This window comes from Lepidochelys olivacea (genome assembly GCF_965140295.1).
Source record: "Lepidochelys olivacea isolate rLepOli2 genome assembly, chromosome: 2".
Classification (NCBI taxonomy): Eukaryota; Metazoa; Chordata; order Testudines; family Cheloniidae; genus Lepidochelys; species Lepidochelys olivacea.
This window is the reverse complement of record NC_140412.1, coordinates 267,437,565-267,454,112: the sequence shown is the minus strand read 5'-3', so window position 1 is coordinate 267,454,112 and position 16,548 is coordinate 267,437,565. Positions and strand designations below refer to the sequence as shown.

Sequence of the window (16,548 nt, the reverse complement as noted above, 5' to 3'; positions counted from 1 at the left end):
TGTGACCCCCCCAGTGTCCTAGTCGGAGTCCAGTCTAGATAATTAGATTCTGCCTCTCTAAATCCTCTGGCAGTGTTAACTGGAGAAAGTATTCTTCACGTCTCGTCCAGGCTGTTGGATAGTGTTGCTGTGTGCTGTTCATCAGCTGATGCCGCCCACCCCAGAGGTGGCTGCATTTCAGTGAGTGGGCGCTTTGGAGTCTTGAGCTGCAAGGCTTTATAGAAAGGTCATTCATCACTGTTACCCTGCAACATTTTTAATAATTTAACATTCTTTATAAACATTAAGTAATTAATCTTCATGGCCCCCATGGGAGTTGGAAGTTATTAAACTTCTCTGGTCTAAATTATGCAGGAGATGAGATAAAGATGAGCCCGTCCAACCTTAAGATCTATGATTCCCAATGTTAAAGATGGAGAAACTGAGGCACAAGGCAGCAAAGACACTTCTGCAGCAGTTTGTGTCATCACTGGGCTTAGAACCCAGGAGTTCCTGACTCCCATTGTTGGGCTCAGACTTGTAGCCCACACTGCCGCTTGCTACTTGTCTCTTGGGCAAAGGGCTGTGTGCCAAGCCATACATCTGTTAGGGGTGGCTCTCAGCATGTGTTAGCAGGGTAAAGGGATGGGGCAGCCTTACCACTTCCCCAGCCCCAGTGAGTTCTGGAGCGCAGGAAAACAGCCTCCCCAAAAATGATCCCAGCTCCTCAAGAGAGACCCAACTGAGCTTTGCCTTTGCATGCCCAGACTGTAGATGCATGTTACTCTCTGCCCTGAAGAGACTGGAGAGGAACAAACTGAGCCAGCTGCTGGAGTCACCCCCTGATCCCGTGAGCATCCATTTGTTGGCTTTGTCGACCTCTGATTATACCCCCAAGCAGCGCGGTGCTGGAGTGCAAAGGCTCATAGAATCCCCACTGCCCGCGATGGACGAGCTCAGCTAGAAAAAAGAACAGGAGTACTTGTGAAGTGAGCTGTAGCTCCCGAAAGCTTATGCGCTAATAAATCTGTTAGTCTCTAAGGTGCCACAAGTCCTCCTTTTCTTTTTGCGGATACAGACTAACAAGGCTGCTACTCTGAAACCTGAGCTCAGCTAGATTCCCATCCCCCTGGGCCAGGCAGGAGGGCTCCCTAAGGAGTGGTTAATTAATGTTTGTAAAGTGCCTAGTGTCTTTATTAGGAAGTGCTTTGCACTGCCTGGTTTGAATGTCCCAAGCGATGGGGGGGCTCACCTGACTTCCCCCGGGAGCCTATTCCACAGCCCAGTCTCGCCAGTCACGCCTCTCTCCTAACACTCGGCCTCATTTTTTCCCTTTCTTAATTTCATCCCATTGTTCCAGCTGGTGCCCCACAGCCCCTGCAGCCTGTTCATTAGGCCCTCTCCCTCCATGGTGGGTGCACCCCACAGGATCATGCAGGCTCTTCTCGCGCATTCCGCCAGGGCTAGACGTCGTCAGCTCTTCGTCCCAAAGAGCCCAGCAAACTCCGCAGTGCACAGGACATGTTAATTGTTTCAGCCCTCCCAGAAATGCAGCCAGCTCTGGAGTGATGCTGAGTAGCTGTTAACAGCGCAGAGCAACATGGCAGAACAGTGTAGCGCAGGCAGTGAAGTATTCAGCAGCGAGTGAATCACAATCCTTGGCACTTCATTAGCACTCTTCACATCTTCAGAGCACTTCACAGGCAGTAACCATTTTTGTAACCCCCATCACTGAGGTCATTAAAGATTATTCCCATTTTACAGATGGGGAAACTGAGGCATTGAGGGGACATGATTTACCTTAAAGCTATGAAGAGGGTCATTTTCAGAGCAAAGTTTAATCCGCACGATTTCCTAGCTCCGTAGTCTTGTGAGCTAACCCCTCAGCCATGCTGACTCTCGGCTTGAAACACAAGAGGAGATTAAGAGGAGCGGGATATACATTTCTTCCATTTGAATTTAGCCAGGACACTCAGGGTTCTCACCCCAGCCCCTGCACAATGAGACCCAGGGTTATTAATGAGCAGAGATGGCCAGGCCCCTGGGTTTCTGCAACTGTCCACAAAGTAGCCGAAAGGTACGAGCTCACACGTGCTTGCCAGCCTGCACTCGACTCCATGCTTATATGCACCCACCTTCTGCGGCCCTTTGGGATGAGGCCCTGATGCAGATGTGGGTGGAGGTGGCATAGTGGGGGTGACCCTGGGGAATGGTATCCCCTCTCCCCACTGCAGGGAGCTGGCTGGCTGACTGGTGCCCATTCAGGGCTTGGGATTCTCATTGGGATGAAAGAGGCTCTGTAAATTGGAGTTGCTCCTTTCAGATCTAAATCCAAGCTCTAAGGGAGCCCAGCTGCCGGGATCGGTGCCTAGCTGCTGCCCCTCTGATCCATGCCTGGGCAGTCTGGGAACGCCTTGGACTCTCCCCGCTGAATGACTGGGGGGTCATGAGGCCAGCCTGCGGGTCAGCACATGCTTGCAGCACGTTTCTCTCATTCACCAGCACGAATGCAAATGAGTCAGGCCCCGGGCCCTGCCTGAATGCACAGCCACAAAGCGGGCATCCCTTCCGCCCCTCCTCCGGGGAGGCGAGGAAAAGAGCTTTGCAAAGCCCTCAGCAGCTGCTGCTCTGCATGGGGCTTCTTAGCCTGGCAGCAGCAGATGGTGTTTTGTCCGTTCCCAGGGCCAGGAGCCTCTGGGGGGAACCCGAAGGGACAGATTCCACCAGTCACCATCCCCTGGGCCTCAGGTCACCCGCGGGGGGGAGGAGGGGATGCTGGCCATCAGTCCAGCAGCTTCACCCTGGCTGCTTCGCCTTTCCTGTGTGGACGTGCATGGAGGGGTATGCACCAGAGAGGGGTGTGTGCACGCTTGTGAGGGGTGGCACAGCAGGCGTGGAAAGAGTGTGCTAGTGTCCTGGGGGGGGGGGGGAGGAGTGCACACCAGTGTCCATGGAAGAGTGTGCAGTGGGGGGGTGGGGGGACATATGTCTACATCAGGGCAGCTGCCTGTTGAGTACCCCGCCTTGTGGCCAGAGGCAGTTTTGCAGCAGCCTGCCTCTGTTTCCCCTAAAGATCTCCACAGTCTTTCTCATGGCTCATAGCTCCCCTCCCCTCCCCCCCACAGAAACTATTCAAAACAATTTGCAGGCCACAACACGAAGGGTCACACTCAGCTCTGGCTCTTCTGCCCCAGTCTGCTCCGCACAAAGCGACCCCCCTCCCAGCGCTTTCTAGCCGGAGCTCGGCCTTCCGGCCTTCTCCTGCTGCCCACCACCCGCTGTTCTGAGGGAGAAGGCAGGCAGCAGATCTACTGCCCTTCTGCCGAGACCTCCTTCCAGCTGGCCTGCCCCACCCTGTCCTGGGCCCTGAAAAGGAGGGTGACCTGGGTTTTCCCATCCCACTACTAATTCCCCGGGGCTGCTTCCTCTCCTCCAGCTTCTGCCATTTCCTGAGCCACTGTTCATTCTATTGTTCCTGGAACGGGTTCTTCTGGGCCTTTCTAGGCTTAAAGGGCCAGTGCGCCCGTTACTGTGCCCACGAGCCGGTATAGGTGCACGCAGGTGCACGCCCGGTCTAATCGGTGGAGCTGTGCGTGCAGCATAGCGTGTGCGGGGACACTAGTGTGTGCAGCGATGCGTTCAAATTAACGTAGGATGGGGGGGGGGTGAGCAAACGGGCATGCGGGCTGGCTTGGGAGGGTGCCAGGCGAATGAATGTGTGCAAATGGGAATAGAGGTAAGGGTGCAGACGAGTGTGTGTGTGTGAGAGTGTGCGTGCATTTGTCCGTATACCAGTGTAGCTGTGTGCACAGGCCAGCATGTGTGAGTGTGACCGTGGCCAAGGTCCGCGTGGGCAGCGTGTGGGGACGGGACTCCAGGCGATGTCACTAACACGGCCCCATCTCCGGCGCTGCCTGTCCCGCTCCCTGCTGTGAGGGGGCGCGTCCCTGGCGTGAGGCGCCTCCTCGCTGGACGGTGCTGTCACTCTGTCCTCGCTAGCGTGCATGAAGCAAAGGCCTCTGGGAAGGTGCTGGGGGTGAGACGGGTGGAGGGCCAGGGCAGGAGGATGTGGGAGTCGGGCGTCGGAGGGGAGGGTTGATTGGCTCGGCATGTGCTCCTCGCTGTGTCGTGACTGTGCTCATGGGGCCTGTTGACTAATAGCCACTGGCTAGCATGTACATATGTATTATCCTCATAATTCTTCCCACAGTATCTATATCCCAAGCATTTAAATATACATATTGTACTTATGGAGGCCCATTTGGCCTGCCCCTGTGTCATAAGCCTGAACATTGATGCTAAGAATCCCATAATTCTTTGCATTGGCTGAGGTAGGCCTTGGCTTGACTGGATAGGCAAACTGTCGGTATCAGGACAGCTGATTATGTCTTCAGAACAACAGGAAAGGAGCTGCCCACACAGACCACGGTGGTGCTTTCATCCCCCATAGCACCTGTAATGTACGTATGCGACTCAAAGCTAAGGGTACGTTCCCCCCCGGGGTACATGGGGCACACCAGGCTACCAGCACAAACATGGCGAAAGCTGACTAACTGAATGACGGATGCGGTACCTTTTCCTAGTAAACAAGTAGGGTCTGAAAGGCTGGCTTCAGGGCGTGGCTTTGGGCAGCCCGCCTTCGCCGTAAGGTGAATGGAACGTCGCTGCATGGGACGGCTCTTCCGGGGCCCGTATCGCGTAGAACCTTTTCCCTGTACCATACTAATCAGTGTGATATTTGGTCTCTTGAGTATATTTCCTAACTGAAGTGTGGCCAAGCAATTGACTGTACAACTGATCACCAGGCTGCTGACCTCTCTCCGTTTGTGTCTCCTCTCCCCGCTGGCAGGTACCGAACGCCGTCTGAGCTCCACAATGATAACTTTTCCCTGTCCACGATTGCCGAGGGCTCCCATCCAAATGTAAGGAAACTTTGCAACACCCCATGTAACCTCTCCCCTCATGCCCGTGCATTGGCTTACTATGATAACGTTATCTGTCAGGTAACTCGTCTTCTTCATGTCTCCGTCTTCTGCATGCCTCCCCCTCCCCACAGCCTGCGCTGGCCAGGGGCTGCTTCAGAGCGCACATGCAGAGCCATGGCACAGAGATCGGGGGTCCTGCGGCTAGTGGTGCCAATAGGCTGGCACTGGATGGGGCTGTGATGAAACCCCCTTGCCCATCTGCACAGGCCTGGCCCTGGGAGCAGTGCAGAGGGGAGCAGAGGTGTAGGTGACTCCCAGGCCCCTGTGATAGGCTGCCCAGCAGGACGTGGCAACATGGCATGGACTGTAACCCCACCCATGAGTGTTGGGAGCCTGGGCAGGAGCCTGCAAGGCAGGACAGAGCGTGGGAGCCAGGAGGAGTTTCAGGTTTGAGGAGAGGGCATGCAGGGGCTGAAGATGTTGGAGGTTCATGCAGTAAGGAGGGAGCCAGCAACATGGAGGGGCCGTGGGGAGGGAATGCAGAGTTCAGAGCCCTGCAGGGGCGGGAAAGGGTTTGCCAAGGGTGGTTACTGGCTCCAGGGGGGCTGTCCAGCAGGCCGGGGCCATGGACTCACTCTGGGGACCCTGACACAGACATGGGTCTGAGTGGGGCTGCCACCTGCTGAGGTTTTCCCAGGACTGCCCTGGGCAGTGTGGAAGGGTGCTCAGCACCCACTGCAAGCCAGCCAGCCAGTGTTGTGGGCTTGGGACCATCCCAGATCTCCCGGTACTTCGTACCTCAGAGGTGGCAGCCGTAAGCCCGAGTGAAGCTGCCAGGTGGAACGTCCTGCTCTCCCTCCCGCCTTCTCACTGGCCCCTCTCCTGGGGCAAAACCCAGCACAGCGATGGAGGGAGTGGGGAGAAATCCCCATTTCCCCACCCCTGTTCCCTGACACTGAGCGAGGCCCCTGATCTGCACAGGCTCTGGGAGCTCGCCCTGCTGGAGCGGGACCCCCTGCTGGCCTGCGCCTCACACTCTGAAGCAGCCTGTCCAGTCAGCCAGTCCAGTCAGCGTCTCCCCCTGTTGCTCACTTCGGCTTCTTCCCCTGCCCTCCCTCTGTCGTGTCCATGCTCACGTGGGAGGGCTGTGCTGGCCTGGATGGCAGGACGACATGGCTTGTCTGTGTGCGTCTCTGTGTGTCTGTGTGTGTCACTCTCTCCAGCAAAGTGCAGTGGGGCCTGTGAGGGTCTGAGACTCTGTCTGGGGAAAACCCTATCCCATGTCTCGGGACCTCGCTGGCTGTGTCATGGGGGGTGGACCCTGAGAAAGGGACAAAGTCCCCAAGGCATGGGCGGGGGGGACTCTGAGCCTTGGGTGTTGTACATGGAAACAGGGTCTCAAGCCCTCAAATGGGCAACACAAAGCCCTGAAATGGGAGAGGCTGAGTTGACTCATGACACGGGAGATGCTGTGGGACCCAGCACCCCCAACTGTGGGGCATTGTGGGAACCATGCCCTGAACTGCAAGGCATTGTGGGACCCTCTGTGTGTGGGACACAGTGCCCCCAACCGTAGGACTTTGTGGGACCCTCTGAGTGCGAGATATTGAGGGACCCTGTGTCACCATGGGTGGGACATTGCAGGGTCCTGCCCCTCCATATCTGGGATGATGTGGGTCACTGGTCACTGAAATCCAGGGAGCATTTTGCCCCCATGCCCTTTCTCTGCCCTCCCTCTGGTTCCCTCCCTCTCTCTCCCATTTCCCCGGTGCCCCCCGCTCAGAGCAAGCAGGATGCCTTGGGGAGTGAGTGGTGCTGACGCAGCAGCATGGGAGCAGGAGGCAGCCAGACAGGACACAGCCAAGGGCAGGGTGCCTGAGAGCTCCTGCATGCCCCCCTCCAATTTCCCAGCAAAGGTGTCTTACTTCAGGAGGCCACTCTTGGCCTGTCCACCTGGGCCCAATGGGTTTGCACCCTGCTGTATCCTCCAGAGGCTGTGCTTCCTCTCTGTGCCTGACCAGGGGCACCATAGAATCATAGAATCATAGAATATCAGGGTTGGAAGGGACCCCAGAAGGTCATCTAGTCCAACCCCCTGCTCAAAGCAGGACCAATTCCCAGTTAAATCATCCCAGCCAGGGCTTTGTCAAGCCTGGCCTTAAAAACCTCTAAGGAAGGAGATTCTACCACCTCCCTAGGTAACGCATTCCAGTGTTTCACCACCCTCTTAGTGAAAAAGTTTTTCCTAATATCCAATCTAAACCTCCCCCACTGCAACTTGAGACCATTACTCCTCGTTCTGTCATCTGCTACCATTGAGAACAGTCTAGAGCCATCCTCTTTGGAACCCCCTTTCAGGTAGTTGAAAGCAGCTATCAAATCCCCCCTCATTCTTCTCTTCTGCAGGCTAAACTATCCCAGCTCCCTCAGCCTCTCCTCATAACTCATGTGTTCCAGTCCCCTAATCATTTTTGTTGCCCTTCGCTGGACTCTCTCCAATTTATCCACATCCTTCTTGAAGTGTGGGGCCCAAAACTGGACACAGTACTCCAGATGAGGCCTCACCAATGTCGAATAGAGGGGAATGATCACGTCCCTCGATTTGCTCGCTATGCCCCTACTTATACATCCCAAAATGCCATTGGCCTTCTTGGCAACAAGGGCACACTGCTGACTCATATCCAGCTTCTCATCCACTGTCACCCCTAGGTCCTTTTCCGCAGAACTGCTGCCTAGCCATTCGGTCCCTAGTCTGTAGCTGTGCATTGGGTTCTTCCGTCCTAAGTGCAGGACCCTGCACTTATCCTTATTGAACCTCATCAGATTCCTTTTGGCCCAATCTTCCAATTGGTCTAGGTCCTTCTGTATCCTATCCCTCCCCTCCAGCGTATCTACCACTCCTCCCAGTTTAGTATCATCCGCAAATTTGCTGAGAGTGCAATCCACACCATCCTCCAGATCATTTATGAAGATATTGAATAAAACCGGCCCCAGGACCGACCCTTGGGGCACTCCACTTGATACCGGCTGCCAACTAGACAAGGAGCCATTGATCACTACCCGTTGAGCCCGACAATCTAGCCAGCTTTCTACCCACCTTATAGTGCATTCATCCAGCCCATACTTCCTTAACTTGCTGACAAGAATACTATGGGAGACCGTGTCAAAAGCTTTGCTAAAGTCAAGAAACAATACATCCACTGCTTTCCCTTCATCCACAGAACCAGTAATCTCATCGTAAAAGGCGATTAGATTAGTCAGGCATGACCTTCCCTTGGTGAATCCATGCTGGCTGTTCCTGATCACTTTCCTCTCATGCAAGTGCTTCAGGATTGATTCTTTGAGGACCTGCTCCATGATTTTTCCAGGGACTGAGGTGAGGCTGACTGGCCTGTAGTTCCCAGGATCACCACCGAGCTCCTTACCCCCTATCAAAAAGGGAGCCAAAGAAGCAAGCTGCAGAGCATGCCCAGCTAAGGGCAAGTACAGGACAGATGCTCACCCAGAGCTTCCCCTTTGCCTCTCGGTAGGAAGGTGTTGTAAGGTTAGGACATGGGTGCGGAGAATGCCACCATTGGGGGCTAAAACTAACCTGTTATCTGTAGGTCTCCTCTTCCCATCCCCTGACTCACACCTGAAAGTGAGCATTGAGACACAAGCCAAAGTCTCTGGAGCCCTGGGCAGCACGGATTGCAGGGGCAGAGCGCACACCGTGCTTTAGACAAGACTCAGTGAGAGACCGCCGCAGAGAGCGGGTGACAATAGGAGAGGAGGACAAGGGTGAGCTGCAGCGTTTACTGCGATTAATCTAGCTCTTCTAACGATCTGAAGCTTTGGGTAGGACAGAGAATGATGCTCACTCTTCTATAGCTCCCTTCACTGGGGATCTCAAAGCACTTGGCACACACTCCCAAACCACCCCTGAGAAGAAGGGGATGGATATACATGGATCACTTTACCCACCACTGAAATGTAGCCCTTTCTGGGGTGGATCCCGGCACTTGATTGACAGCGCACAGTAACACTGTGCAGTGCAGCTATTTGAGACTAGAAAGTGCAGTGACCCCTCTGCCTGATATTGGAACAGCACTGCTAGATTTCGGTCCATGGGGTTTGCACTTAACCTCCAGAGCTCAAAAGCACTTCCCCACAGTTGGAATGATATTGCCTTATGTTTCAGAGGGGGAAAATCAGAAACAGAGAGAAGCCAAGTGACTTGCCCAAGGTCATGACGGGAGGCCAGTATCAGGGTTGGGACAAGAACCCAACTCTCCTTATCTCTCACCCCTCTCAACCACAACTGGCCTTCCTGGGTCCATAGCCATTAATCTCCCTGTCATTAGGGCTATGTACTAACCCGCTGAGCTGAGTGGTTCACAGGGGGCAGGGAGGAGAGGTCCTGAGGGCTCCCCTAGAGAAGTGAAGGAGCCATTCATTTCCCCACTCCAGGGTGGAAGACATTGGCCACATCTTGAGAAATATGAGAGAAACTTAGCAGCACTAATATATGGGCCATTTGGCATCTGGATTTGTGAGGCTGGAGGACTATCAACCATCAGTATAATCAAGTCTTCTGTCTTCCCCACCTCCCCTGGCTGGACCCATTGCTTCCCAGCTCCATCAGCTGCCTAAGTTGGCTGGGTAAGGAGCTGTGAATGGGAGATGGCCCCCTTCTCCTGACTGCTCTGCAGATCAGCATCCTTCCTGGTCACTGTTACATCCCATGGGCTTGCTCCTGCGTGATGGGAGTTTGGCTCAGCGGAGAGGAAGGAGTGCCAGGATCAGACCTGTTCCAGCACCTCCCAGGTGTCTTTTCCAAACCCCCTGCTCTGGCTTTGAGCTGTTCATTTGCTTTCTTTCCCTTCTCACCAACACAAACAAAGCCTTGCAGCAACGGCAGACTGGATGGCTTCAAGGACTGGTTCCAGATGATGGCACCTTCCCCTTCTAGGGCCTGGCTTTGAATCCGGTCTAATGGCCTGTGGGAAACAGGCTGGGGGGTGTCTGGGTTTCCCCATCTCAGAATCACCACCACAGCTCACCATAGGTTTGAACTGGCCCAGAGTGGGGCTGAGGCAGGCAGACTGGCAAAGTGAGGCATGTGAGAGGTTAGGGGGCTTGCTGGGTGACAGTCTCTGGCCTGTGTTATATAGGAGGACAGACCAGATTATCACAGTGGTCCCCTCAACCTTAAAATGTATGAATCTTCCACTGAAGCTGTCCAGGCTGTACTTGTCCTGTGCACACAGAGGGGAGTTCAGTCTCCAGGGATATTACCACGCTCAGTTAAATGGGGGAGAAATTGGTAAGGAGAAACTGGCCTAAAGATGAGTATTTTGTGACATGGGAGCTACCACTGGACAGATCTGATCAGGTTGGAGCACTTGGAGTCTCAGAATTTGTATCTCTTCGCCTCTCGTTACACAGCTACATAAACACAGTTACTCAATGTGCAAAGCATCAATGATTGGGATGGAATTTAATTAAGCCTGCTGGTTGAACATGCTACTTTGAGTGTGTCACGTGATTAGCTAACCCTTCTCTGGGGTCTTGGCACGCAGCCAGTTTCTCAGCGTAGCACCCGCTAATAGATACGAATTCATTATTTGTTTTTTTCATCTGCAATATGTTGGATACTAAAATACTGCAAGGAGCCTGCAACTGCCTACACCTTCATTGAGCTGCCTATCATGGCCACACAGAACTTTGCAGCAGCACTGGGGACAGAGCTCCTCCTCCTCCAAAAGCATAGGCTCCAAGGAGAATCTCCTTTACCTGCTAGAAGTATAGCAGCTATGACACACAGCAAAGCAGTACTGATTCCATCCAGTAAAGGGCAGTGCTGCAAATACGGTATTGACCTTTCACAGGGCTGGACTCATGTCAGCCTCTAGTGGCTGGAGGTCTGGAAGCGATGTTAGTTGCTACTAATGGCCTTCTCCCTTTAGTTCAAGTGAGCAGTCCAGAATGCCTTTCGATCCAAAGCTACCAGCTCATGCCTTACTAGAGGCAGATTCCTCCTGATTTCTGGAGTGATTCAGGGCACCATGCTCATGTAGAGGTAGCAACCTTTCCATCAATGGACTTGATTCATTGTCTGTAGAATTATTATTATATGGAGTGTAGACTAATCCCCCAAATCCCCGAGGGAAATGATGGTGCAATGGTTGGGCAGCACAGCAGAGAGGCAGGATGGTAACATGTCAGTGCGGCAGGGTCAGCCGTTAAAATCTCTGTATCCAAGGGAGGCAGGGGGTGGAAAAGCAGAGGCTGTTGCAAATGGGAGTGGAGGGAGCGGGGCAGAGCGGGGCTGAAAGGCTGTGGGAGGCAGGACTGGCACAGCAGGTGGTGCTGTGGGTCAGGAGTGAGGAGCCTCGGCAGAGCTGGGGAAGGACCCAGATGTGGAAGAGCAGAAGGGCTGCCGGTTAGGAGCGAGGCGCATGGGCAGAGGTACGAGCTAGCCCAGAGCTGCTGGAGGCTATGCCAGGCCCCAGGGGAAGCCCTCTACAACATTCATGTGATAATGTAGATTTTACAGCCCAGAGGGACTCCCGGTGTGGCAGCAATATGCAAAGGGCATCTGAAGGGGCTTGAGCAAGATGGTTAGGCTCTGCTGTTTGGGGCACCCAGAAAGATCCCCAGGAGCTCTTCATGCTCCCTCCGAAACAGCAGCTCCCTCCCGAACACCCGGCTTACAGCCCGCCAGAAGCCTTGCCTGCACCATCCACAATGCTGGGGCCAAGCCGAAGAAGCTCCCCCAAGACCAAGGGGCTGGTGAGGAACCCTGGCCGGCTCCAATGAGGGTGTGGCATTGGGTGTATTTCTCAGCAGTGATTTTTTTTTTGAAGAACATAAGAACGGCCAGACTGAGTCAGACCAAAGGTCCGTCTAGCCCAGTCTAGCCCGTCTAGCCCTTGTCTTCTGACAGTGGCCAGGGCCAGGTGCCCCAGAGGGAATGAACAGAACAGCCAATCAAGTGATCCATCCCCTGCCGCTCGTTCCCAGCTTCTGCCAAACAGAGGCTAGGGACACCATCCCTGCCCATCCTGGCTACTAGCCATTGATGGACCTATCCTCCATGAACTCATCTAGTTTTTTTTAACGCTGTTATAGTCTTGGCCTTCACAACATCCTCTGGCAAGGAGTTCCACAGCTTGACTGCGTTGTGTGAAAAAATACTTCCTTTTGTTTCTTTTAAATCTGCTGCCTAGGAATTTCATTGGGTGACCCCTAGTTCGTGTGTTACAAGGAGTAAATAATACTTATTTACTTTCTCCACACGAGTCATGATTTCATAGACCTCTATCATATCCCCCTTTAGTCGTCTCTTTTCCAAGATGAAAAGTCCCAGTATTATTAATCTCTCCTCAAACAGAAGCTGTTCCATACCCCTAATCGTTTATGTTGCCCTTTTCTGAACCTTTCCCAATTCCAGTATAAGAAGGGGGTGAAGGATGGTGTACAATGCCGGGGCTGGGAATCAAGGCTTCCAGGTTCTATTCCTGGTTCTGCCGCTGACCTGCTGAGTGACTTTGCCTCAGTGTCCTCATCTGTAAAAGATTAAGGTGATGACACTGGCGACCTGTCTCATCAGAGATTTAATTCCTGTGGCTTACCTAGCAGTACCAATTTGTGCAGGGGCAGATACGTTCATTGTTAGTCCCTCTCCGCACTTCGTAAAGGGCTTTGACATTTGCAGGTGGAAAGGGCTCAGTATGATTGTTCATTCGGGGCTGCAGCATCCTAAAGCTTACCTCCCCCCAAAGGGGGTGTGTGTGTGTGTGTGTCGAGGGGGACACAATTCCCCAGCCCTGCCTCTCACCTTCTCGAAACTGAACCCAGCTCGGGCAGTCTCCGTTGCTGTGACAGGATGCATGACGGCAGCGGGCCCCTAAGGCAGGCAGGGTCCTTTGTATATGCTCCGTGGCTTTCAGCGCTGAGAGCAAAGCCATGTCGTAATTCATTGAGAGCAGATTTAAGTCATTGTGGGTTTGTTTCAAAGCTGAGTCACGGGGTCACGTGGTACTACACGTCCGAGAGGATGGCAGGCGGGATGAGCTTGGGTGACAGGCCGGCTGAGAGCCTTCTACAGTAATTCACAGCGAGGGAGCCCCTCTGCTCCAACTTGTGGCGGTGTTACTCCTGTGTGATCACCCCCTGCTTTCTCAGTGCTCTGCTACTAAAGAGGGGCAGGGTTTCTCTGGCCTCCATCAGAGCCCCCTCTGTAACCTCCCTTCTCCCTTCTATTTTCCCCTCCTTCTTTTCTAGGATGACCCCAATGCTCCCCACAAACCGCAGGACTCTCTGAAATCCTGCATGAAAGAAGAGGAATCATTTAATATTCAGAACTCCATGTCACCCAAGCATGATAATGGGAAGGGTGAACAGGATGAGTCCGGTGTGAACTGTCTGCAGAACAACTTGACATGAAGGAAACTGAAAGGAGGAGAGAAAGAGCACACTCCATTTCCTGTTGTACAACTCTCATTTCTAGTAACTGTTTGTCATATTTTTTTCCCCTGGCTCCCTGGCATGCTTTGGTGTATTTTGTACAGAGAAAAAATAATACAAAAGAAGAATCAAAATGCTCTTCTGATGAATTGTGTCCATTGGGTTGTCTGGTATGTGCCCTGTCTGTATATTGCTGGGGTTAGTTCCACGGCTGTGATTTCTAAACCTTTGCTGTTACTCAACTGACATTTTTTGTACTTTTACCCAACTTTTTTTGAAATACGAGTTAAAAACAAAAAAAAGAAAGATCTTGAAATAAAACATTTTTTTAAAGTTAAACCACGTGGTTGCCTCTTGCTGTTGTGTGGGCGCGCCAGATTGTAATCCCTGGTGAAGAGATAGAAAAGGTCAGATAGGTCATTGATAGGCCAAGATCGGCTCCTGTTTCCAAGGGGCTACCCATTTCAGCACTCAGCACGTTTCGATTGCTCATCACAAGCAACCATTGTAAATGTAGCCCTTGGTGCTATTTGCATATTGACCGTGATAGCTCTGAATATATTTGTAAGTATTCGCCAAATGGATTATGGGTGATAACCCGCACCCATCCATAGATCCAGCAGAAAGTCTGGGCAGCACTGAAGTCCTCAAAGTAGTGGTGCATTGATCTTGAATTGCACCTGATTTGAAAAAACGTTAGTGCATGGATTGGCAGCAAGCTGTTCACTGCATCTAGTTGCTATCCAGTAGTCATGGGCTGTGCTAACCCAGTCAAGTCACATTATATTGTTTCTGCCCCTTACTGGCAGACTGAAGCATGTTAAACAGAATAACAAATAGCAGCTAATGTCCAGCCGAATGGTACTGTCTGACACCCTGCTGGGGTGCTGATTGCTGATTCACACGGAGCAGCCCCCAGTGCAGAATTCCCAACGCAACTTCCTCACGGCGCCTGTGGGGGGCTCCCCACAGCTGGCGAGGATCCTGGAGAAATGTTTTTAGAAGAGGGGTAATTTCCTGAGGTCCTTACTTAGGAAAAGCTCTTGTTGGCTTCAATGGGATTCGGCCTGTTGGGCTTGCTTGGTTTGCCTAGTAGTGCCAGGGTGAAACTGAGTCAGAGCCTCAATTCACTCCATTGCAAGGTGGGGGCCCTACTGCACCTTCACCCCTTTCATCTTGGCTCAGGTTGAGAGTGTGTTTGTGATGGCATTGCGAGCTTTGCCCTTCATAAAGCCTTCCGGATAAGGCATGCGGAGGAGAAGCGCACGCTCTCATACTAACATTGCCATGTCAAGCCATTTCCCATATTTGCCGCTCTCGTCAGCTGCTGGGGTGGGGAGGGGAGAGAAGGCTGGATGAAAAAAGTTACCAGTCCGGTGCTGATGAAACACTGCCAGGAAGGCAATCAGTGCTGCACTTCACTGCGCGCTATGGTCTTGGGCACACCAGGTGCAGCTGAAGAGAAGCAATGGGAAGGGAAATTCAAATGACACAGAGGGCCCTGAGCCTAGTCAGTTCTCTTGCCCCTTCCACAGTGGAGTCAGTCACACAGACAATCACTCCAAAGCCCTAGCTCCAGCAATAACCCCTTCTCCTTCCTCCTGCTGTTGCAGGTAATTGGGCGTAGAGGCCACACCCGGCTGGTCCAAAAAAGCCCCACCAGTGCTATCAAGGTAGGAGAGGTTTCAGAGTAACAAGCGTGTTAGTCTGTATTCGCAAAAAGAAAAGGAGGACTTGTGGCACCTTAGAGACTAACCAGTTTGTTTGAGCATAAGCTTTCGTAAGCTACAGCTCGCTTCATCGGATGCAAGGAAACTTCATGCCCAGGCGCAAGGCCATTCTTAAGCACAGTGAGGGGTGAAGTGTCAGGACAAACTGGCACATTTTAGATGTCTCAGCCTTTGGATGCCCAACTTCAGACACCCACAGGGATTGATTTCAGAAGTGCTGAGCGCCCAGAACTCTCCCTGCAGTCAATGGAAGGTAGACGCTTAGGTAGCCCATGCTGTAGCCATCAAAACGGTTTCTCTCTTGCTCCTGCCACACTCAGTACTTCTCTCATGCTCACCCCATATATTCCTGGGCCCCCATTTGTCTTTTGTGCGGATGCTGTGCTGCCCCCTTACCTACTGGAGGCCTGCAGCCAGCCCTCTGTCTTATTTTGAGGCAGTTCTCTGGCCTGAGTTGTATAGGTGATCAGACTAGATGATCACAATGATCCCTTCAGGCCTTGGAATCTGAAGCTATGCTGCGGGGGTCCAGTAGCTGTTAGGTGTGCTCAGCGCATGCCTAAAGAATCAGACTCTCTGGCAAGATAGATATTCCTCCGACTAATTTGAGAATTTGGTGGAGGGGTCTTCGCATATGCTAGGAGGCTCAGCGGCTCGTTAGTTGTGGGGTGGTGTCAGGATTTAGGCTCTTTTATGGCTGCTGACCAGCGGAAACTTAAGACACCTACAGGACTTAGGTGCCTACGGGGTTAGAAGACTGCTGAATGCCTAAATGGGGGACTTAGGTGCCTAACAAGGTAACAAGACACCTCAATACCTTTGAAGATGTCTCAAGGTGGTCATCTAAAATCAGAGGCTGCTTTCTGTAAATGCCAAGCATAATTAGAATGCTGAATGTGACGCCCTTACTAATTCAGATGAGCACTAGGTAAGCTTTTGGTTTTTTGTGAAGTACTATGTACAGTGAAGATGCCCTGTTACTAGATTTTTTAAATTTTTCAAACTATTATAATAAATTATTATTATTCCCAAATACTTTTCTCTCAAACTAATCTTCAGAGAGAGGGGGAGAGAGAGAGAGAAAAAGTTCATAACTATTTGCCCCAAGCCCACTAGTTCGGTCAATGTCACTATCTATTCCAGTGACAGGAGTGTTTCCAGACAGCAGCTCACAATCTTCTAACGTTGCCAAACTGTTACGTAAAAAGAAATTTTTTTTAATAACTGGAATTGGTACTGCTGAGTGCCTCATCATTACATTTCAATTATTAATGTCCTAGTTTCCTCCCCCAGATTAAGTCCAGGGCATAAGGCAAAGGTTTGCTCCTGGATTTTTCACCCTGTTGATGCTGAAGGAATTCAATCACTTGAGCAGGATAATGAACTGGCACCATGTTGCCTGGTGTTGAGAAATGGTGATGTACATAATGTCCCTTAGGTGCACAAATAAGGAAGACAAGAGC

At 52.3% G+C, this 16,548-nt stretch overlaps 1 protein-coding gene across 2 annotated transcripts in view; it reads left to right on the top strand.

Annotated features, from left to right (window-relative positions):
• The window catches only part of CSPG5 (chondroitin sulfate proteoglycan 5), a 37,894-nt gene extending 24,200 nt beyond the window's left edge, over positions 1-13,694 (top strand). The window contains exons 4-5 of one of the 2 annotated variants that reach the window (XM_084619838.1): positions 4,829-4,982; positions 13,173-13,694. In XM_084619838.1, the coding sequence (XP_084475964.1) occupies positions 4,829-4,982; positions 13,173-13,334 (316 nt within the window). In that variant the 3' untranslated portion in view covers positions 13,335-13,694. The remainder of the gene's footprint in view (positions 1-4,828; positions 4,983-13,172) is intronic. The other variant, XM_084619839.1, reaches the window with a different exon arrangement.
• Positions 13,695-16,548: the final 2,854 nt, after the last annotated feature.